General features: G+C 41.1%; 2 protein-coding genes across 2 annotated transcripts in view; both read left to right on the plus strand.

Moving 5' to 3' along the window:
* Positions 1-9,734, plus strand: part of LOC126278788 (odorant receptor Or1-like) — a 30,545-nt gene extending 20,811 nt beyond the window's left edge. Inside the window, exon 3 of the mRNA XM_049979064.1 lies at positions 9,240-9,734. Coding sequence (XP_049835021.1) covers positions 9,240-9,734 — 495 coding nt within the window. The remainder of the gene's footprint in view (positions 1-9,239) is intronic.
* Positions 9,735-11,772: 2,038 nt separating this feature from the next.
* The window catches only part of LOC126278789 (odorant receptor 43a-like), a 53,272-nt gene continuing 39,635 nt past the window's right edge, over positions 11,773-25,409 (plus strand). The window contains exon 1 of the mRNA XM_049979065.1: positions 11,773-12,026. Within this exon, the coding sequence (XP_049835022.1) occupies positions 11,773-12,026 (254 nt within the window). The remainder of the gene's footprint in view (positions 12,027-25,409) is intronic.

Below are 25,409 nucleotides of genomic sequence, written 5' to 3' on the forward strand. Positions count from 1 at the left end.
CATTCCGGGAATCAATCAACGACTTTTTCCTGTTATCGGCATTGATACTGGCAAGATATCGGCCCCACAGCTTTCAAGACTTTCGAGAATGTTTTAATTTCTAGTTTGACGTAGGATAAAAAATAACAAAAGACAATTTTTTTCGTGAGATATGATTATAAGTTAATAATTTTATGACTCTTTTCTTCATTTTTACTCTCAAACCTTTTTTCTTGTCAAATTTCACGAGTCTGCGTCAAAGGGAAATACCTCCTGCGAAAGAATGAGAGCGTTTGCGACTGTCAAAATATGACATAAATGGCCATATATTTTGATTGCGCCGAATTAGAAGCTCAACACTTTTACCCCACCAAAGGGCCATAGACCGCCGACTCCTGCCTGAGGAAAAGGGCTCTTAAGAGACGGAGGGACAGACAGATAGTCGCATAACAAATCACAAAAACCTTTTTCGTGTGATATCATCACAAATTCACAATTTTCTGCTTTTTTTTCGTTTGGTTTACTGTGAAACCGTGTTTCTTGCAAAACTTCATGATTCTATGTGAACGGAGCACACACGTAGGTTTTGGTGAGACTGTTTGCGAGTATCAAAATATATTAACATTAAATGACAGTAGTTTTTGATTCCACTGACTTAGAAACTAACGTTTCTTATGCCGCTAAGGGACCATAGACAGTAGGATGAGACATAAATCTGAATTTAATATGCCAACCTGCTCAAGAAAAAAAGGCTTTTAACAGACGGACAAACAGACAGATGCATGAAAAATGCCAAAAAAATTCGTGTTATACAATTAAAAAATAACAATTTTAGGATCTCTTTTCTTTACTTGTACTGTGAAATATTGCTTGTTGCCAAATTTCGTGATCCTAGGTCAACGGGAAGTATCTTACAAGTTTTGATGAACGAATTTTTGAGTATCAAAATAAATGACATAAATTTGAGCGTCTACCTGTTCCTGAGAAAAAAAGTGCTCAACGATCGGACTCACTAACAGACGGGCAACAAAATGGACCTACAAAGGTTCCGTTTTTGTCTATTGGGGTATGGAACCCTGAAAAAGAAAACATACTTTTTTTATATAAAGTATGTACTTACATTTTAATATTACTTCTTCAACCAGATACGAAAATTTCTTGTACCATTGCTCCAGATTCGTTATCCTTTCAACAAAGATTGGTGCTGCCTGGTGTTTCAACCAGTTGCTGAGAGTATGTTTCGGCTCATGTCTTGAAGTGCTGAGTATACAGCCAGACCTTCATTTTGAGGGAGGAATGAAAGTCACTTGGTGCCCAGTATGGACAACATGGAGGATGATGAAAAATCTCCCATCCAAAAAGTCCGAATTTCATCCTTGTTCGATTCGAAGTAAGGGGTCACACATTGACACGGAGGAAAATGTTTCCTTTGGTAACCATTTCGCGCCGCTAGTTTCTGATTTGCCTTCGAAATTTCGTCTCACAATAAATCTATGGTGACACAGTATTCTCGTGCGTTTCTTTCATGAAATGTCTTGTCAAATACCTTTGCGTTCACAAAAAACTGTAATCACTATTTTGCGATCTGACAGCATTTCTTTCAATTGTTTGGGGTTATTGAGAAAACGTGCAGCCTCTGTCTGGACTCTTTTATGTTACAGAGTTGATCTAGTGCACCCATTCTCGTTCCCACTAACGATTCTATTCAGAAATTCCTCCACCTCTAAGTGATAGTGCTGAAGGAATGTCAAGGCCGATCCCAGATTTGTGAACATTGGATAGGAATTTTCGCACCCACCCTGCATAGAACTTAAGGTAATCTAACCTCACTGTGACAATGTTAGAGAGGTCCTTGAAGTCTGGGGCACATTCCCAGAAAATTAGAAAATTGTAAACCGACATCTAACACCATAATTTCGTCAACATGTTGCACGAGTTCATCAGTCATATCTAAATGTCTTACTGGACCACCTTCATCATGCATATCTGTAATATCATGCTTGAATTTTCCTCACTGCTTCCTCACACCACCACTGAGAAACTCATCCCCATACACAAGACAGAATCAACGATGAATATCACTGGCACCGACTTCTTCTGCTTGTAGAAAGCGATGGACAGAAGTTATCTCGAAATGGCGGAAGATACAGGGTGACAGTTATTGAACTATTTGAAGTAAAATCGTCATAACTTCTGAATGGTTTGGTTAAGACGTTCAAACTGCACGGTTGGCCGCGGGTCATGATGGGCATTAGCATGCGCTGTACGGTTTGGTTTAGCGACGAAGCCCACTTTCATTTGAAGGGTTTCGTCAATATGCAAAACTGGCGCATTTGGAGGACTGATGTGCCGCGTTTCACGATCGATAAGTCCCTTCATCCTCAACGGGTGACTGTCTGGTGAGCAATGTCCAGTCACGGAATCGTCCGAGCGCTATTCTTTGATGGCACAGTGACTAACGAACGGTACGTGAAGGTTTTGGAAGATGACTTCATCCACATTATCCAAAGTGACGCTGATTTTGATAATATGTGGTTTATGCAAGACGGAGCTCGACCCCATCGAAGCAGGAGAGTGTTTGATGTCCTGGAGGAGCACTTTGGGGACCGCATTCTGGCTCTGGGGTCGCCAGAGGCCACTGGCATGGGCCTCGACTGGCCGCCATATCCTCCTGTTCTGAACACATGCGACTCCTTTTTGTGGGGCTATATTAAAGACAAGGCGTTCAGCAATAAAACCATAACCGTTGCTGAGCTGAAAACAGTCATTCAGGAGGTCATCGACAGCATTAATGTTCGGACACTTCAGCGAGTTACGCAGAATTTTGCTATTCACCTGCACCACATCAGCGCCAATGATGGCAGGCATGTCGAACATGTTATAGCCTATCTTTAGTTAGGTAATTTGTACCTAATTTACTTTTTTTCTTACAGTTCAATAACTGGTGACCCTGTACAATAACGCCGTCCATTTCATTCAGTTGCCTCTTGCACGCTGACATATGTAACAGAGAATTGACTGATGTAACGCCACCTTCAAAGTCTCCTTTTCCAGCCATACAAGTTCCATGAAGGTACAAACATTTGTTTGTTATTAACAGCCAATAAGGGGATAATTTATGAATAGCTCTTGTAAGATCCGCACTTCACAGCTTGTATTTTATCTACACATGAAGTGAGATTCACCTAGAGTGGATTCACATACTGTAGACAGTGACAAATTCTCAACTGATCATAGTTCGAGTAGCATGACATCCCTGTTCACAGTAACCCGTTAGAATTCTGAGTATGGGTAGACTTAAAGATATTGGGGTACTCCACACCCATGGAAAAAAAAACAGTTTATCAAGAGCGTGTCTGTGAATAAATACACTATGTGATCAACAATATCCGGACACTTGTAAGTGGCAGTTAACATGAGTCTTCGCCACCTTCCACCTTTATAACGGCTAGAAATTTGCTGGGGGTACTTTTAAACAGGTGCATGGACATCTTCGAAAGAACGGCATCCCATTCTTCCCTAAGAGCGAGTTTCAGAGAAGGAAGAAATCCTGGACTCTGCAGTCTGGAGCAAAATCGACGGCCTAACTCATCCAAAAGCAGTTTAATGACGACAGGGTCAAGACTCAATGCAGGCCAGTCTATTTCAGGAACGTCACTGTCAAAAACCATTGTCTCACAGATACTGTTTTATGACAGGGTGCATTGTTATGCTGATACAAACAACCATGATCTCTGAACTGTTCCTCTACTGCATTCTGTAAACTGAATATATCCTTCCGCATCTAGCATTTTCTCATCACTCTAAATCAATCACTTTTAGTCATTCTCTGCCCAGTGGCATCACTCCTTACGCCATCTTCAGCGTCGCTTAGCACTGACTATAAAATGTGTAGGATATAAGGAGATGCTCGACCATTGTAACCCATCCTTTTTAATTCCCTATGCACCGTTACTGAGTTAGGTGGACTGCTTGGCAGCGCTTAGGAAACTCACAACAGATTTTTCCTCTGATTTCATGAGCACTAATGTTTATTTGACGGACATCCACAGCGGAAAAACTTAATGTTCATTGAAAAACACCCTTAGAGCTGTATGATTACTTTATTTAAAAAGCACGATCGATTTCGTAACGTTAGTTACACTATCAGGCGAAATTACAATATCATACGGGCATACAATTGATATTGAACTTTCCCCACGATTCCTAGAATTTCATTCCATGCGACATGATTTTTTAAATTGAGCGAAAGTCTAGAAATCGGGGAGAAAAGTTTAATATCAATTGTACGCCAATATCATATCGTAACTGACTTCACCTGATGATATAACTAACGTTACGAAATCGGTAGTGCTTTAAAAAAAATAACAGAGCGGATGCAATGATGTTTCTCACTCATTATAGTTTCATGTAGTTTTATAACCGTCTCGACGGTCCCTACTCGTCAGTACATGAGGGCCGCGTGATCTTGGTTTATCTGTCGTTATTCCTTCGCGTATCGCCGGCCAGAGTGGCCGAGCGGTTCTAGGTGCTACGGTCGCATTTTCGAATCCTGCCTCGGGCATGGATGTGTGTGATGTCCTTAGGTTAGTTAGGTTTAAGTAGTTCTATGTTCTAGGCGACTGATGACCTCAGATGTTAAGTTCCATAGTGCTCAGAGACATTTGAACCATTTGAACCTTCGCGTATCCACAACAACAAAACCAATAGTCGATTTTCGCAGTCTTAGAAAGGCTGAAATGTTTCTGACGGGTTTATTACTCATATGATATCCAATTCGAAATACACCACAGGAAATAAAAATAAACTCGCAAATAAAACAGTTTATCTAGGAAACACTGTTTGCAAATTTGGATCATGTTTACAGCTAATGCTCTGCGCGTCTTTATTTCGTCTTATCACTGAGTCGTTCGTGAAACGGGCGCTAGGTAACATTTATATTGTTGTATTCTTTCTTGTACAATCTTCCGAGCCCTTTAAAAGCTTAGAATGCATTTAGTACTGTGAATACAGTTGGCAATGCGAGAAACAACGTAAAAAAAGTTAAATCAAGCATAGATGAAGTATAATACAAAGATACAGAGATTCGTGAATGAAGACCCAGCCACTCTCTTGATCTTTTGCGTTGTGACCAACGGAATATGAAAATCATTCGCGGTTAGCATGACTCTCTTAGGCCTGTCCAGTCTTCTCGAAGAAGCCACGCACCCGAATCTAAGTGGAGCTTACTGAAAAATTATTGGAAATTTTTTGGAAAACATCACTTGATACCAACTGTTATAAAAACATTTGTGTTTTAGAAACAAACGTCTGACACTACACTGTTTTAATTTAATTTATCTTTTGTGCTCGGTACTAGTTTCTGTGTCGTCGCCTCATTTTTAGGTAATCATTTCCGGCATCAGCCAAGCCATCAGACTGGGATCCAGCATCAGTACTGGATGGTAAGGGAAGCTGCCGGTCCCAATTTAATGAACATGATGATGACAGGAATGACTGCTTTTTTTAAGCAGGTCAAATGTTTCGTGAAATGATTTGTATAAAAGTAAGAAATAAAATACACTATACAAACATTCAACACACTTTAAACGATAAGCGAAATCACGAACAGCAAATGAGAATGCGCGTTCTACGTAATCCACTAGACAAATATCCTCTAGAGCGTTTCAAAATTCTAAGATTATTAGTTCAACTCTGAGCTTTAAATTCTCAAACGGAGCCTTGCTTACTGTACATGACTTTGAGCATCTTTCAAAGATAAGCCAAATGTCTCTTTAAGCTGTTTTATTTATTACTTTTAGACAAATCACTTCACTGAACTTTTGGCTTTTTTTCTAATTTTTTATTTCAATTTTTATTTTATAAAAATTGGATATATATCACTCCAATGTGTAATGAAAATTCGTACAAAAATTCATTGTGTATTTCCGAGGGAGCCTTGTTTTCACTTTGCTCAGACGTTTTGACCAGAAATAGGACTATGAACACGAAACTAGTACCTAGAACAAATTATGAATAAATTAAATAAATCAGATATTTTATCAGGTATAGATTTGCCAGTAAAATTCTCTCAAAAGCAAGGAAAATGTGATGAAAAAGTTTTAAAACGTTGACTGGTATTCTTTAAATATCTGTGGAACACATTCGAAATGCTTGCTGATCAGTTAAATTCTGTAACAAATTATTGAAAAATATATTTCCCCTGTCTTTTGGAAACGCTCTACCTTTAATCTTGAGCTGCGCCTCCCCTGTGGTATCAACAGACACAAAGCTATAATGGGGCAGAATGACCCATATCTCAAGAAACGTACAGGGTGATTCCAAAATGATGTTACAGACTGTCAGGGATGACGGAGGAGGGTAAATGTATCAATCTTAGCTAAGAGACTCTGATCCGGAAACGACAGAGTCAAAAATTTTAAGCGGAAATGGTTCTGATACCAGTGGCTGTGGAATACATTTACTGGTACTGTTGTTGCTAATATTGCAGGATAGGCAGCTTTCAGAGGTGGTAGTACCTACCAAGACAAAGTGAACGTTGGCTCTAAAATACATACGTTTAGAGCTATGGGCACTTGTTTAGTAGAAGGATGCGTTTCACAGTAGCGAAGATGTAACAGTGCACATAGCTCTTAAGGCATGCATTTTATAGCCAATATTTACTGAACTTTTTTCTTGTTTTGTCCATACTACCATTTCTGAATGTTGCCTACCATGCAGTATTAGCAGCAACAGTACTGGTACATGTATTGTACTGTCAAGACTTATCAGAACGATTTTAGTTATGACTTTCGACGAGTTCTTTCCGAACAAGAGTCCCTTACCTCAAACTGATACATTTACCCGTCTCCATCATTCCCGAAAGTCTGGGCACAGGATCTGTTCTTTAGTTCTGCCCAGTGCTGCATCTTAGAAGAATGTGAACCAAGTTTTTAAATACCCCACATATGCTCAGTGTACCTATTTTTACAGTCTAATTATCACTGATTAACAAATTTAAACTTTGGCTTGCATCTGGTTAGTAAAAGGGAGGTTTTAAACTTTGTGGTGCTGAATTCATTGGGGAAATCAGTTTTCTTCTATCACGTCACATTTCCTAGAGTCATAGAAGAATCTAAAATAATACTTGCCAAAATTATAAAATTGAAGGAACCGGGAAATACCCACTCATAACTTTAGAGCTCAATACTATTTAATAAGGATTAGTGGCCGTGAGCCAAAGGCCTCGCCGCAGGTGTAACACCGGTTCCCGTTAGATCACCGAAGTTAAGCGCTGTCGGGCTTCTCTAGCACTTGGATGGGTAACCGTCCGGCTCTGCTGAGTATTGTAGGCCAGTGGGGTGCACTCAGCCCTTGTGAGGTCAACTGAGAAGCGACTGAGTAGTTGCACCAGTCACAAAAACTGACAACGGCCGAGAGTGCTGTGTCGTGACCACATGCCCCTCCGTATCCGCCTAAGGGCTGAGGATGACACGGTGGCCGGGCGGTACCGTTGAGCCTTGAAGGCCAGCTCGGATGATGTTTATTTGGTGGGCATGACACGAATTGAACATCTAAATTAGCTGATAGCATATTTTCAACTCTTTATCTTCTTTGGTATTCTAAAAATGTGACAACGATGATCTTCTTTTGTTTACCGTTTCATCAATTTACCTAGCAAGACCCCAACAGAAGTTGTTCATCATCAAAGGGGTCTAGTAACGTTGATTACAGTGTTCCATAATACGGATGTCTTTGCACGAAAGAAGCCGTCTAATACATAATTCACAATGAAAAAAAATTGTTTCAAAGAGGAATAAGCAGCTAATTTGATATTTGTGAGTTTGGTATCAAAAGTTGGATCTTAGATCAATTTTTTTTGTTTGTTGTCCAACAAGTACAGTTTCTTTCAGCTTTGCTTCACTCAATTTAGGACACTTTTCTTTCAAATGACTGAAGCTCGACCATCTTCATCCATAGCTTTTACAAAGTTCTTCATAAGGCCCAAAGTAAGATGAAGAGGAGACAAAATGATTTTATCGTGCTCAACCAATGGAATGTTTGTCACACTTTCGACTCCAGATACATATATTTTTCTTATAGTCAATTTCTTGACTGTGTGGTGGTTCTTGGTGATATGGCTGTCCCATGGGCACAAAAACATCAGTATTTCGTGAACTCACCCTGTAAACCTGCGGATTGCAAGTTACAGACAAAAAGAGTCATTCCTTCAAGTTGGGGCACCGGGAAATGCAATGAATATACATTGGGTTACTTTATTTTATGTATAGTTTTGCTTGAATGCCCTGTAGTATTTGTGACACAGATGGAACAGTCGGAAAAGTGATCTCTAGGCTTACAAAACGCCACTGGAATAGCGAGTAGCGTGGCTGCGTGTTTCCTGTCCAGCATTCGGTTAAAGTGTTTGGACAGGTTATGCAGCTCGTGTGAGGTGCAAAATTTTTAATCTTGATCACCTATAGGACAATTCAAATACAGTTTATATGCCTTCATCACTAAATCAGTGATCAATTTTCTTTGACATTATGGGGTGAATATACCATACACATACCTATAGTTGTCGGTGTGTTTTAGGCAACTACGTTTGCGCAAAGCCATTTTATTAAGTGTAAGTTTAAACACCACAGGAAGCACTCACTGAGGTAGCAAAACTTGCAATACACTGCGGAGTCGAGGTAAGTTTGAAGAAATTAGCAGCATGCGTGTTTCAACATGCACAAGGTCTTAAAGTATCTTTCACATTATGGATTCTCTTCCTATCTGATGAGTAAATTTCAGAATGTATGTCACACGTGCCATCTGGTGACGACTTCTAGTGTTCCTGTACAAAAAAAGATACAAATAAAATAAAATAAATTTAAAAAAATTGGCAAGCAAACCAAACACTAAAGAAAGAAATATGCAGAAAAAAAATAAACAGTAAAAACCCTAAAAAACTAAAAAAATTAGGTGTAGAACATTTTGGAAGGAAGATTCGAATTCTACACACCAAAATACACGGTAACTGATACATCCCACTGCGGATGCAAAATGGCTGTTGAGTAGTGTTATTAAGAGTTTTTGGATGATATGTGGTTATTTCGATCCATACCAAATCAGATAATCGGGGTTATAATGAGTTTCTTAATATTTTCTATATCACTGTAGCTGCATTGTGTAGTTTAGATGTATGGGATGTTCCTGAACCGATCATAATAATTTTATGCAACCAGATATTTGGTGTACGCTTCACTGCTGCATTTTAAAACGCTGTGTTGCAGGTTCTGCCGATGTTCCCGCTGACGCTGTGGGTGCTGGAGCCGGTTCTCTTGGTGAAGTTCTCCACTCGAGAGGCGAACGTTACTGCAGAGTCCCTGAGGAACACCCCACTGCCCGTATGGCTGCCCATCGACATCCACCGGTCCCCCAACTACGAAATCACTTACGCCCTGCAGGCAACCAGTCTAATTCTCGCCATCGGGTTCAACGGTTTCTTTGATATTATTTACGTAGTCTTTATGGTCCACATCACAGCCGAATTAGACGTTCTGAACCAAAACATCTCGCGTATGAAGACTGGAGGGGAGGAAAATGCAGCGGACAGCAGAGGACCGTATATTACTAGAGTCAAGCTCGAATCTGATTACAAATCGGCTATGGCACCCGTACAGTTTCGGCAACGTTTATCTTCATTTCCTGGAGACTTGGGAGAAGAAGACAGGATGTACTTTATTTTGGTGGAGAATATTAAACACCATCAATTGATTTTGGTGTAAGTTTTAACAAAGTATATTCATACGAACACCACTTTCTTGGAAATTAGTTAAGGAATTAATACGAGGATTCCTCGTTTTGGATTATACAAGAGATTAGACACATTGTTTTGACCACATATCTATAGTGAGGAGATAGTCATGGATGTGGAGCCAGCAAGAAAAGGGAATCAAAAAATATGTAATTTGTATAAGGTTTTCAAGTTAATTCCATAGAGCTTAACGCAAGTGTTACGAAATCACTTACGCGCTGCAGGCAACCAGTTTAATTCTCGCCATCGGGTTCAACGGTTTCTTTGATATTATTTACGTAGTCTTTATGGTCCACATCACAGCCGAATTAGACGTTCTGAACCAAAACATCTCGCGTATGAAGACTGGAGGGGAGGAAAATGCAGCGGACAGCAGAGGACCGTATATTACTAGAGTCAAGCTCGAATCTGATTACAAATCGGCTATGGCACCCGTACAGTTTCGGCAACGTTTATCTTCATTTCCTGGAGACTTGGGAGAAGAAGACAGGATGTACTTTATTTTGGTGGAGAATATTAAACACCATCAATTGATTTTGGTGTAAGTTTTAACAAAGTATATTCATACGAACACCACTTTCTTGGAAATTAGTTAAGGAATTAATACGAGGATTCCTCGTTTTGGATTATACAAGAGATTAGACACATTGTTTTGACCACATATCTATAGTGAGGAGATAGTCATGGATGTGGAGCCAGCAAGAAAAGGGAATCAAAAAATATGTAATTTGTATAAGGTTTTCAAGTTAATTCCATAGAGCTTAACGCAAGTGTTACGAAATCACTTACGCGCTGCAGGCAACCAGTTTAATTCTCGCCATCGGGTTCAACGGTTTCTTTGATATTATTTACGTAGTCTTTATGGTCCACATCACAGCCGAATTAGACGTTCTGAACCAAAACATCTCGCGTATGAAGACTGGAGGGGAGGAAAATGCAGCGGACAGCAGAGGACCGTATATTACTAGAGTCAAGCTCGAATCTGATTACAAATCGGCTATGGCACCCGTACAGTTTCGGCAACGTTTATCTTCATTTCCTGGAGACTTGGGAGAAGAAGACAGGATGTACTTTATTTTGGTGGAGAATATTAAACACCATCAATTGATTTTGGTGTAAGTTTTAACAAAGTATATTCATACGAACACCACTTTCTTGGAAATTAGTTAAGGAATTAATACGAGGATTCCTCGTTTTGGATTATACAAGAGATTAGACACATTGTTTTGACCACATATCTATAGTGAGGAGATAGTCATGGATGTGGAGCCAGCAAGAAAAGGGAATCAAAAAATATGTAATTTGTATAAGGTTTTCAAGTTAATTCCATAGAGCTTAACGCAAGTGTTACGAAATCACTTACGCGCTGCAGGCAACCAGTTTAATTCTCGCCATCGGGTTCAACGGTTTCTTTGATATTATTTACGTAGTCTTTATGGTCCACATCACAGCCGAATTAGACGTTCTGAACCAAAACATCTCGCGTATGAAGACTGGAGGGGAGGAAAATGCAGCGGACAGCAGAGGACCGTATATTACTAGAGTCAAGCTCGAATCTGATTACAAATCGGCTATGGCACCCGTACAGTTTCGGCAACGTTTATCTTCATTTCCTGGAGACTTGGGAGAAGAAGACAGGATGTACTTTATTTTGGTGGAGAATATTAAACACCATCAATTGATTTTGGTGTAAGTTTTAACAAAGTATATTCATACGAACACCACTTTCTTGGAAATTAGTTAAGGAATTAATACGAGGATTCCTCGTTTTGGATTATACAAGAGATTAGACACATTGTTTTGACCACATATCTATAGTGAGGAGATAGTCATGGATGTGGAGCCAGCAAGAAAAGGGAATCAAAAAATATGTAATTTGTATAAGGTTTTCAAGTTAATTCCATAGAGCTTAACGCAAGTGTTACGAAATCACTTACGCGCTGCAGGCAACCAGTTTAATTCTCGCCATCGGGTTCAACGGTTTCTTTGATATTATTTACGTAGTCTTTATGGTCCACATCACAGCCGAATTAGACGTTCTGAACCAAAACATCTCGCGTATGAAGACTGGAGGGGAGGAAAATGCAGCGGACAGCAGAGGACCGTATATTACTAGAGTCAAGCTCGAATCTGATTACAAATCGGCTATGGCACCCGTACAGTTTCGGCAACGTTTATCTTCATTTCCTGGAGACTTGGGAGAAGAAGACAGGATGTACTTTATTTTGGTGGAGAATATTAAACACCATCAATTGATTTTGGTGTAAGTTTTAACAAAGTATATTCATACGAACACCACTTTCTTGGAAATTAGTTAAGGAATTAATACGAGGATTCCTCGTTTTGGATTATACAAGAGATTAGACACATTGTTTTGACCACATATCTATAGTGAGGAGATAGTCATGGATGTGGAGCCAGCAAGAAAAGGGAATCAAAAAATATGTAATTTGTATAAGGTTTTCAAGTTAATTCCATAGAGCTTAACGCAAGTGTTACTCAAGCACGATAAATGACAAAAATTGGAATTACTTTTCGATAACAAACCAGACACAGCGGTAGTCACAAATGTATAGATATACCGAAGTGCCAAAGAAACTGGTACGCCTGCCTAATATCGTGTAGGGTCTCCGCGAGTACGCAGAAATACCGCAACACGACGTGCCATGGACTCGATTAACATCTGAAGTAGTGTTGCAGGGAACTGATACCATGAATCCACCAGGACTGTCCACAACTCCTTAAGAGTACGAGGGGGTGGAGATCTCTTCTGAACAGCACGTTGCAAGGCATCTCAAATATGCTCAATAACCTTCATGGGTGGGGAGTTTGACCAACGGAAGGTTTTTAATTCGGAAAAATGTTCCTAGAGCCACTCTGTAACAATTCTGGACGTGTGGGGTGTCGCATTGCCCTGCTGGAACAGCCAATGTCTGTCGGAAAGCACAATAGACATGAATGCATGCAGGTAATCAGACGGGATGTTTACGTACGTGTTACATTTGAAAGTCATATTTAAACGTATCAGGGGTTCCACATCACTCCAACTGTACACGCCCCACACCATTACAGAGCCTTCTCCAGCTTGAACAATTCCCTGCTGACAAGCAGGGTCCATAGATTCATGAGGTTGTCTGCATATCCGCAAACATCCATCCGCTCGATACAATTTGAAACGAGACTCATCTGACCAGGCAACAAGTTTCCAATAATCAACAGTCTAATGCCGGTGTTGATGGGTCCAGGTGAGGCGTAAAGCTTTGTGTCGTACAGTCATCAAGGGTGCACGAGAGGCCTTCGGTTCCGAAAGCCCATATCGATGATATTTCGTTGAATGGTTCGCACGCTGACACTCGTTGATGGCCTGCCATTGAAATATGCAGAAATTTGCGGAAGTGTTGCACTTCTATCACGTAGAACGATTATCTTCAGTCGTCGTTGGTTCCATTCCTGTAGGACCTTTTATCGCAGCGATGTCAAAGATTTGATGTTTTACTGGATTCCTGATATTGTAACATACCAACAACAAATAAAGCCTATGTTCGTCTGTGAAAGTGGACTCGATAAGTAACCTGAGCCATCAGTAATCGGAATCTAACCTGCATAACACTGTTTGCGTGCTGTATGAATGTCAGTGTCATTGTCATATAAGCCATTCACAGATCGTTACATGAAAAACTTATAAGTAACATTTGGATAAGCTGTCTGACTGCGTATTTGAAGATGAAAAACTACAGGAACAAATGTACCTGTAACAGTAAATACCTAAACTATATGAATGCGTATCTGAATAAGAATTTTGAAGTGATATAGAATCTGGCTTGTGCAACGGAATTTACTGGATTAGAGTACATGACATTTTGTTTTGTGTCAGTGTCTCTGTTTTGGCACTAAGTTTTGCACTCACAGCTTTAGATGACTTTTTCCAACTGTTTTACAGCAATTTGCAGCATTATACAGCAGCAGCGACTATAGCTTGTTATTAGTAAGAATGAATTTAATAAAAAGGAGTTTGCTTGGGTCATATTAACTACTAAACAACTTGTAAGAAAGGATTTCATAAATTAAGTCTTTTTAAATCTTCAGAAATCATCATGACCAATAATAGTTTGACAAGTAATAATAATGGCGAAACGCCTGACAATGATCTTGTAAGTATCAATAACGGCTGAGTGCCAGATTAACAAATTATTTCAATTTCAAAGTTACATTAACATTTAATAACCATAGCATGTTTATGAATTAGATGTCGAGAATAATTATTATTATTTGTAGGATAAGGAGGCTTCTTTAACTGACAAGCAAAAACATGTTATTATTGTAAACTCGGACTAACAGTCGCGAGCCTAACCCTGCAACTTGCGCTTTACGTTATGCTTGTGAATTTTACCTTGAATTCCATCTTCAAATGGAAGTAAGCCATCTAAATCTCTCCCGGCCGCATAAATAAAATCAGGTCTTGAGTGTAGCAAGATCTGTCATCACCGACGTGAGGGCAGCGTGCCACGTCTTTTGTCTTCGAGCTCTCGACCAACACTACTGAAATTTTACTCTCGCAGACAGACCTCGTCTCACAACAGTGCTTAGAATCGTGCTCCCATGTTTCGCCCTCAGATTGTTACTATCGATATCTGAGTGCTTCCATAGAGAATCGCAGAGTCTTTCACAAAGGAAAGAATAGCTTTAAGTTGGCTATATTGTTTTGGATACTCAATGTAATGTTTAATCAGTGTAATGGAGAGTTCTGAAACACTCCTTACAATATTCACGGACATTCGTGAAATGTTTGCACTGGAAAATCCCCACTTCATCGCTACCTCGGAGATGCTGTGTCCCATTGTTCGTGCGCCGACTATGGCACCACGTTGAAACTTATCTTGATAAGCTGCTATTGTAGCAGCAGTAACCGAGTTAACAACTGCACGAGACACTTGTTTTCTCATATAGGCGTCGTGGACTGCAGCGCCGTATTCTGCCTCTTTATATATCTCTGTATTTGAATACGCATATCCTATACCAGGTTCTTTGGCACTTAAGTGTACAAGTGTGATTTGTTTGTGTGTACCGCCATAACTCCGCAATCCACTCGACAGGACCATGAGGTTGTATTGTCTGGTAGCCATCGATAGAAGGTTTCCACTTGGAATTGCAAGATATGGGTTCGAAGATTTGGGTGCCAAAGAGGCATCGCATAAATAGATTTTTTTTACTGGAAGTCGCTGAAGAAGCTGGATATCGAGCATCGAAGTGTCTGAGACTGGTTGCAATGGTCCTTCTGGAATCTCCAGGAATGTCAGAGAATGTTGTAGAATGTTCCAGAATCTTCCATAATGATCGAGACTGTTCTGTATGTTCCAGAATGTTGTAGAATCTCCCAGAATGTTGTAGTGCCTTTCAGAAGGTTCGAGAATGTTCTAGAATATAGTCCAGTTGAATTAATTTCATCATGACCAATGTTCGACTTCAATGTGCAGTGACCACTCAGAGACGTCAGGTGGCGCACTTGCATTGGAAGGTATATATATATATATATATATATATATATATATATATATATATATATATATATAACATGTCTGGGGGGACGCGGGAAACAGTACCGTCATTATCATAATGTGGAAACGGAGCTGTTTATCTGATGTACATAACGGCATGGTTATTAGCTTTCGACCCAAGGGTGGAAGTATTTCTGATAACGGCTAGGTTTGGAAATTGTTCGCCTCTTCGCATGCCTGCGTGATTGAAGCATACCGTTTATGGCTAAACGGCGGTATCCAAAACTGGACAACTGTTATGCGCCATGACTGATAGATGACAGGGACGAACGCTGGCTGCGGAGATGTGTACGAACAAATAGATATGGAGCTGTTGTGTAACTGACCACCCAGATGAACCAAGGGACTGTCAACAGTGACTCCACAACTAACTTTCATAGAACGTTACTGGGTATGGGCCTCCGTAGCAGGTGCCTAATTCATGCAGCCATGCTGACTGCTGTTCATCAGCTACAAATATCACCAATACCGCAACTGGACGTCCATTAAGTGACGACAGGTGACCTTTTCAGTTGAATCACTTTTTATGCGCCATCATGCAGATGGCTGTTGACGTGTACAGCGTGAAACGCCTGAAAACAAATACACTGCAATAGTCGTCAGAAGTGCCCAGGTCAGTCCCTAGGTGATTTCGTCATTCTGGAAAGCACAATGGGTCAACACAAGTATATATCTGTCCTAGGTGACGGTGTCTAGAGGACCATGTCCACACCTACACGCAGTCTGCTCTCCCACGGCATGATGGTGTTTTGCAATGGAAGAGTACAACATGTCACATAGGTCGCTGTGTACATATGTGGGTGGAAGAGCACCAGGATGGGTTTACTGTGCTCCATTGGCCACCAAATTCCCAGAACTAAACCCAGTCGAGAATCTGTTGGACAACCTCGAGTGGGCATTACCGAGAAACCTAGCGCAGCTGGCTAGGGTACTGGAATCGGTATTGCTGCACAACCCTGTCGACGGCTTCCATAACCTTAGTGACTCATTTTATACGCGTCTCACGGCGGTCCGCACTGCACTATATGGTTTCTTATATATACGAAGGTGGAACATTAATAGTGGCAACTATTTATTTACAGCTCGTACAAAATAGATACGTCCTTCAAAGTTTCACTGACCTTCAAAGAAGTCACCAGCATTGTGTATAATACGTTGCCAGCGATGTGGAAGTCGTAGGATACTCTTAGCAGTGTCACTTGTGTTGACAATTCGGCCGGCACGGTCTATTGCCCGACGAATTTGAAGCAGTTCTGAAGTAAATGCCTTGAAGTGTTTCCTTTAGTTTAGAAATCGAGTTGAACGCACGAGAGCTTAAGTCAAGGGAGTGCATTAGGTGGTATAGCACCTAGTAGCCCCATCAGTCAAACAAATCAGTAACAGCTTGCACTGTACGTGCTTGAGCATTGTCCTGCAAAATGGTGGTCAGGTCCTGAAGAAAGTGTCATCACCTCTCTCTCTAAGCTGGTCATGCTTTGTGTTGCAAAAGTCAACAGCATAGAGGCAGAAGTGATGACACTTTCTGCAGCGGTCTTTTCCCTCAGAATGCGTTTTGTATGCAGCTTATTATCCACCTCACAATCCTCGGCATTCTATACTGTCGCACGTCCTTCAATGGAGCGACGATATAGGAATAATCTTCGTACATCCATAGTTGAAATGGAGGACAGTGGAACGTCAGCTGGTATAAATTTACGCTCCTGGAAATTGAAATAAGAACACCGTGAATTTGTGGCCCCAGGAAGGGGAAACTTTATTGACACATTCCTGGGGTCAGATACATCACATGATCACACTGACAGAACCACAGGCACATAGACACAGGCAACAGAGCATGCACAATGTCGGCACTAGTACAGTGTATATCCACCTTTCGCAGCAATGCAGGCTGCTATTCTCCCATGGAGACGATCGTAGAGATGCTGGATGTAGTCCTGTGGAACGGCTTGCCATGCCATTTTCACCTGGCGCCTCAGTTGGACCAGCGTTCGTGCTGGACGTGCAGACCGCGTGAGACGACGCTTCATCCAGTCCCAAACATGCTCAATGGGGGACAGATCCGGAGATCTTGCTGGCCAGGGTAGTTGACTTACACCTTCTAGAGCACGTTGGGTGGCACGGGATACATGCGGACGTGCATTGTCCTGTTGGAACAACAAGTTCCCTTGCCGGTCTAGGAATGGTAGAACGATGGGTTCGATGACGGTTTGGATGTACCGTGCACTATTCAGTGTCCCCTCGACGATCACCAGAGGTGTACGGCCAGTGTAGGAGATCGCTCCCCACACCATGATGCCGTGTGTTGACCCTGTGTGCCTCGGTCGTATGCAGTCCTGATTGTGGCGCTCACCTGCACGGCGCCAAACACGCATACGACCATCATTGGCACCAAGGCAGAAGCGCAAGACGGCCTAACGGTGTGCGGGACCGTAGCCCAGCTTCATGGAGACGGTTGCGAATAGTCCTCGCCGATACCCCAGGAGCAACAGAGTCCCTAATTTGCTGGGAAGTGGCGGTGCGGTCCCCTACGGCACTGCGTAGGATCCTACGGTCTTGGCGTGCATCCGTGCGTCGCTGCGGTCCGGTCCCAGGTCGACGGGCACGTGCACCTTCCGCCGGCCACTGGCGACAACATCGATGTACTGTGGAGACCTCACGCCCCACGTGTTGAGCAATTCGGCGGTACGTCCACCTGGCCTCCCGCATGCCCACTATACGCCCTCGCTCAAAGTCCGTCAACTGCACATACGGTTCACGTCCACGCTGTCGCGGCATGCTACCAGTGTTAAAGACTGCGATGGAGCTCCGCATGCCACGGCAAACTGGCTGACACTGACGGCGGTGGTGCACAAATGCTGCGCAGCTAGCGCCATTCGACGGCCAACACCGCGGTTCCTGGTGTGTCCGCTGTGTCGTGCGTGTGATCATTGCTTGTACAGCCCTCTCGCAGTGTCCGGGTGGGTCTGACACAACGGTGTCAATGTGTTCTTTTTTCAATTTCCAGGAGTGTATATTAAAAATGAAGAAATTCCTCCAGCTGTATTTGAGGTGTCGATTTTATTTTGGTAACTAGTTTCAACATTGTAACAACGTCATCTTCAGGCCCATGCACTTGTTGTCGCCAACTGCGTGCGGCTGTTACTAGGAGTATTTCTTCTAATATAAGCCAACTGCGTGCGGCTGTTACTAGGAGTATTTCTTCTAATATAAGCCGCACGCAGTTGGCGTCACTAAGGGCATGGGCCTGAAGAAGACGTTACAACGTTGAAAATACTGCTATAGGAATTTCTTCATTTTTAATATAAATATATTTATAAATAGACTGCGAGCAACATACCCATTCGGATTTCGCCTGTGGCAGGACTTAGTAGCTCTTAATGCGGGCCATATTTCTGTGCTTTACCGATGCTGGAGTCGTTCGCCGCTAATAGGAAGACACAGAATTATTTTAAATTGCTCTGTCTAAAAAAAGAATTTTACTCTAGTCTACGTTTTTAATTGGATGTTTTACAGAAAATTATCCGAGCACTGCCACTGTATGGTCGTTTCCACTGACGGATCCAAACAGGGTAATTTCATCGGCTGCGATGTGTTATTTCCAGAATGTGTTCTCAAGATTTGCTTACCTGGTACTTTCGCAGTGTATGACGCTGAATTAAATGCGATATCGAGGACACTGCTACCAAATTCCTCATCTGCAGCGACTCCCTAAGTGCTTTTCAAACTATCCTTCACATCAGAAAAGTATCGTTAACTGATCCACAACACCCTTTTCCGGTAGGTCAGGGAGGTGTTATTCTACTGGATGCCAGGGCACGTGGGAATTCATGGTAACGAAACAGCTGAGAGTGCCTAATTGGAAAATACGAATTCTGAGTGTGCTGGCCCGAACTTGTAGTGACAACACTGTCGAGGGTGCGTCTGTGGGAGGAGAAGGGCGGGGGGGGGGGGGGGCAGTTGGGGTTGAGGAACAAGAAGCTGCGGCCGCCGCGCAGGAGGGAAACACTGCCGGCGCACGTCAGGATAGGGCACTGTCTTCTGACTCACGCATTCCTCCTCCGGCAGGATGATCCACCAATATGCAGTTCTGGAGGTGTACAGGTATATGTTCCCAACGTTTTAACAGAATACGTTTTGTACTAAGCTACAAGGGCTTCAACCAACACTCCAGCTGACCTGCCCTCCATTTTACAAGCCAATGAATCAAATGTGGTTCGTGTTTTAAGTTTATATGCGTTGTCTGGTGTGATGTCTTGAATTAATTAAAAAAAGGGGAGGGTGGTAATTTTTTGTTTTTCTTTTGTTGTAAGGAAAGAAAGAAAAAAGGGTGAATAAAGGTGAAGGGAAGTGGTTCTATTTTTACTGGAATGAACTTATTGATGTACATCACAAAAATTTATTTTTACCTATATTTTTTTTTTTTTACTCATCGAAGAAGACAACACAACACATATAAAAGAAATCCTCACACTAATAATATCCACAGAATGATCGTTTCACAAGACACTTTCTAGCTCGACTGACTCTTAAGACTGAACAAGACTCGACTGACTCTACTCTCTCTCTGGACCACAGCCTCTTCACGCCCTCTGGACCAGAGATTTCAACAGTGATAAGCACGACGATTATTTAATTAATCGTACAGCCGCTGGGCGCGCGCTTGGCGCGTCATTTAAATGGGGTTAAACGCACACCGCGAGAGGCATGGGCTAGCGGTGTCTTACAGGTATCGCCACACGGCCCCCTCTACTGGTGCGTAAGTTTTTCAAACTTCGCGGCAGTACCAGATTTGAGTTGACGAACAAGGTTGTGCAGTGTTTGCACCAGCATTATACAACATTTTCAAACATATGACAAGTACATACATATATAAAGAATTATAGCCTAAAGTACAAAGTTTAAGTAAATATACATAAATTGTTGCACATTACAAAATAGCCACTTTGAAATTGATCAATGGATGATTCATTTTTTTTTAGAGAGATGCCTGCACCGTTGGCAGTCCTGTTATTAAAACAATAGCTGCTACCCTGTATTCACAGTTCTTATTGTGTCGACCAGTGAGCACTATGCTTTGCCTCAGTTCAGTGTGGTGAGTCGTGCGAAGCACAGTAAAAGTCACAGCACCACAACTTTGTTTACTTTACAGTTTGCACATCAGGACAATAGGTAATGAATCTGCTTACGAAAAAAGAACACAAAAGGTCATACAATTTGGTTTTAAGTTGTCGATGACAACAAAGTTCATGTCAGTATTGTTGGTGTTTAAGAGTGGCTGTGCGTGCACGAGTGCAGTAATTTTGATAAAGTGGTCCATCCACCACGCACCGCGGCACTGCGTACAGCCTCGCGCTCGGGTCCGCTGTTGAGGTATAATAGGCGGTGACACGTCTGGCGGCGCCACCCCTTACGACGGACGCGACAGTACTGGTAGCCGCATCCGAAGACCGTACAACGCAGACTTCCAAGCACTTTCCAAGGTAGGGATCACTGTGATACGCATCATTGCACTTTATCGTAGAATTTGAGATTAAACTTATCACTTTGTACGGAAAACACTTTTCTATCATATTTTTACTCTTGACTGGTTGATTTCTCTTTATCAACACTATTTGATTTTTTTTACACTGTTCAGAAGGGAGGTTCGACGTCCTGTTCCTTCTGAGAACACATTTTCACAGACACTTCACTTTTGAGCAAAATTACACTTTGCATCTTTTCTCCTTTTATATTAGGTGCACATAGTAAGACTGTTTTGTGTGTAGCCTTCACAAGAGGACATTTAAGTTTTGAATAGGCAAGTTCAAAATTACATAGAAAAAATGGACATGTACATATACATAAAATGATTACCTACTATAGACATGAAATTCAATATACATAATACAAATGAACTTCTTCGTAGCTAAGTTGCTACATAGCCATTGAAATACTTTGCTAGTCGTGACCTGTGAAACTCTCCCAAAATTCATATTTATATAGAGAATACTAGTTGTTTACATCTTCAAAAACTTACAATTAGACATGTTTTGCTAGTCGTGTCCTGTGAAACTTTACAAAATTCAGATTTATATTGAGATTGCTAGTTGTTTACATTTACAAAATTTTACAATTAGACATGACATGACATATTTATGTACACGAAATTCAGGTTGTGCCATCTATTTCTTGCTGTGCATGTGCACTAACGGAGTACTATCTCCTTCTTTACAGAATATTGAAATCTATGGCATCTGCCATCAAGAATTCTGCAAAACTCGACGAGAGACCCTAAGTGCTGCAAATTATGAATGGACAAAATATACAAAAGAATAGTGCAAAAACCTCACTACCCCACTATCCATCGTCCAGCAGTGGGCAAGGAGGTGGGAGTAGGATCAAGATAGAAGGATTGGGTTATATTCATATTTACAAAATCTTCATCAATACAGTAGTGTTTTCACACATGTGTGCGACGAATAGTGTATCTGTTTGCGTAACGTATGCATCATAAACTTTGCCATTGCGCAAGTGTCACTGACTTTAAGCCAATTCATGTTGTATTCAGTTTCATCCTTTAAAGTTGATCCGAATTGCTGTTTAAGCAAAAAGAAATTCAATGATCATTGTCAATCACTTCCTGTAAATCAGTCAAAGATTTTTGCAAGAATCAATGTGAGTACCGTATATGGTTTAATTCACTCGTTGAATCAGTCATGTTTAGGTAAATACGCGCTTAATGACACGGTAGTTTATATTCCTGAAAAAAATTCGGTCAGTAAACGTACTAATAAATGACTATAGGATCCTTCCATAAGAGGTGTACTTTAGTGAGTATCACGTAGTAAAATAAATATATGAATTTCCTGTAGGTAAAGGAAAATGAATACGCTTTAGTTTCCATAAAGACAAGAAAATCGCTGTGTCCACGAAGACAGCTGCGTCGTACTGCTTCACACACAAATCTTCAAAAACTTATCCACTTTGCTGAAAGAGAAAGAAAAATCTCATACACTAAAGTATGTTTTCTTGTAATCGTGAATTGTACGTCGTACCGGTAGTCGTGTAGTTTTTGTTTCCTGGTCGAGAACATGAGCAGAGAGCGGGAGACTTCGTATCCTAGCAATTGTTTTATGAGAGTCGCATTTTCTTAACTCTGGTCCAGACAGAACGACATAAAATTGCATAACTTATATACTATCCCACTTACACAAATACATATGTCCATGTCCTCACAGTATCAAGTAATGAGTGCTAGATTTCCCCTAAATTACTTCACAGGATAAAAACATTTTTTTAAATAGTGTCAATGTTAGTGAGTTCATAAGTTCGTAACCATTAAACACGACCTTCGTAAATGTAGAATACGAATCTTACGAAGGCAGCCTGCATGCATGGTACTACACAATTAGCCTGTGTAAAGAATGAGATTCTATAACGACAGCAATTTTTATTCGCTACGTAAGCAGATTATTTATTTCGCTGTGGCTGATAAACATTTTTCCTCCACAATGACCTATGTACAAAATTTACGTTTGTTACGATGGAGAGCACACAAACTCTTTATGCCAAGCGTGAGATAATGGTTTTTTAAATAGGGCACATACCAAATAAGTTTTTCTTTCTCCTTTTTTATTGCCTACACGGCGAATCATTTCTCATTAACATCTATCAGTATTCATACACACGTATCGTTTTCATTCATACAGCTTCATATAATTAATATTCACCTTTCTTCTCATAGAACAGCTTCAGTATAAATCGCAAATCATCAAATAATACTACGTGGTGGCATCATTGGCTCACACACAACGAAATCCTCATCATCATCATAAAAACTACCTTATAAACTAAAATTCACATTCATTCTTCCACACTCATTTCAGCACAATCATTCACTCATGCTGGCGTATAGTATAGCATTCTGGTGGCTCTCAAATTCATCACAGTTATTAACATAATAAAATCTTTTTTCTTGTACATAGTTTCCTGTTCTAGAAAATGCCTGTTTAAGGAGTAAGTTTGTTCGCTAACTTCGTTGTCCTTGGCTAGTAGTCAAATTATTCGTAGCATAGTAAATATAACGTAGATTAAATAGTTCTTGGATTTCATGTAATGTTTAACGTAGATTTGCTATAGTTTAATGCGTTATGATTCTTTGCATTGACTAACAATTAACACTAACATTTTAGCTGTAACTAGCACATCCTTTCTCTTTCTCTTACTTTACATACTGCTTTAAGTGGTGGTGGGCGTAAAGTCCTTTAACTTTCTGTGTTGTAGGGTATGCTAATAAATAACATCCAGGGTGAGGAATATCGACGATCCGGTATGGACCTGAGTAAACTAATTGCCATTTCTTAAGCAAACGTTTTAGCCTCGTAGATTTGGGATGGGTTGTGAGCAATACCAAATCATCAATTTCGAACACACGTGTCGGTCTGACCCGTTTATCAAATTTTTTCTTCCGGAGCTCCGCAGTGTGTGCCAGGGTAATGGCAGCTTGCCTTACCTTTTCCTGCAAAGAAATATCGTTCGAAGACAACTTAGGCAGGGGACTTGACCATGAGTTTTTTTCTGGTTCGTCTGATAATAACTCGGCAGGTGAGAATCCGGTTGAACTATGTGGCAAATTGTTCACAATGTACTCGAACGGAGCGAGGTATTCTATCCATTTGGAATGTTTTGTAGAAGAATGGATGCGCATAAATTGATTAAATTCTTTAAAAATTCGCTCAACGGGGTTACCCTGTGGGTGAAATCGGGAAGTAAGAACATGTTTAATATCGGAATCTTGCAGAAATGATTTCCACTTTGCACTCGTAAAGTACGATGCATTGTCCGTTAGGACAGCGACAGGTTTTCCGACGCGGGCTAGGTAGTCGGCCGAAAAGCGTCGAATGATAGCCGCAACAGTGGCTGTGCGCAAGGCGTACAATTTCACATACTTAGTAAAAACGTCCAATATAGCCAAAATGTATTTAGCACCACCGCGGGATTGTGGATAGGGTCCACCAATGTCTACGGAAATCAAATCAAGCGGTTGCTTTGGAAGAATGGGATGCAATTCAATTGATGCATGTTTGTTCAAATATTTTGCCTTCTGGCAAATGATACATTTGCGAATGACCTGCAGGACTCTACGTCGCATGTTAGGAAAATAGCAGAAGCGTAGGATCTTGGCGGCACATTTATTAATGCCATAATGTTCCCCAGGTTTTGTGGGTGAACAAAATGAAGTCGTCAACATAAGCTTCCGGTAAACATACCAACCAACGCTCTGACACGAGATGGGAACGATGAAACAGTACACCATTGTTGATCTTGTAGTAATTTTGAAGATTAGAATTTGAATTCTGACATAATTTTGTTTTTACTGTAGACCACCTAGGATCGGCATCTTGTAACTGTGCAAAATCCCTGCAAATTCGGTGATAGTAGCGGTTGTAGGATTCGTCATACATGAACATGACCTGAAAGTCGGAAGTTTGCTCATGCAAATCTGAAAGATTTTTCGCATCGTGCGGAAAACGAGAAAGAGCGTCCGCAAAAATTTGGTTTCGCCGGAGATGTAAATAATTTCGAAATCGTATTCTTGTAACGACAAACATCAACGAGTGAGCCGGGAATGAAGTAATTTGCAAGACAGTAAAAATGATAAAGCTTGGTGGTCTGTATAGATGCGTGTATGTTTTCCCCAGAGAAAATATTGAAATTTTCGCATAGACCAGATAATTGCAAGGGTCTCGCGTTCCGTAACCGAATACGATCTCTCGCATTCAGTTAAGGTGCGACTGGCAAAACTGATAGGTTTTACTATTGTTCGATCATGTTCAACAGACAGTTGAAATAAAAAGGCCCCAAGTCCATAAGATGACGCATCGGTCGATAGGCAGAAGTCTTTTGACATGTCCGGATGACAGAGGAGTGGTGCGTGGATTAATGATTGTTTAATTTTTTCAAAATCGGCTTGACATTCTGTAGTCCATCGCCAAAGGGAATTTTTCTTTAGAAGATTTAGAAGATGTGGGCTGTTAAGAGCTTGCTGTGTCACGAACTTTCTGAAAAATGACGAAAGACCCAAAAATGCTTTAAGTTGTTTTTTGGTTCGG

Source organism: Schistocerca gregaria, chromosome 6 (genome assembly GCF_023897955.1).
Source record: "Schistocerca gregaria isolate iqSchGreg1 chromosome 6, iqSchGreg1.2, whole genome shotgun sequence".
Lineage (NCBI taxonomy): Eukaryota > Metazoa > Arthropoda > Insecta > Orthoptera > Acrididae > Schistocerca > Schistocerca gregaria.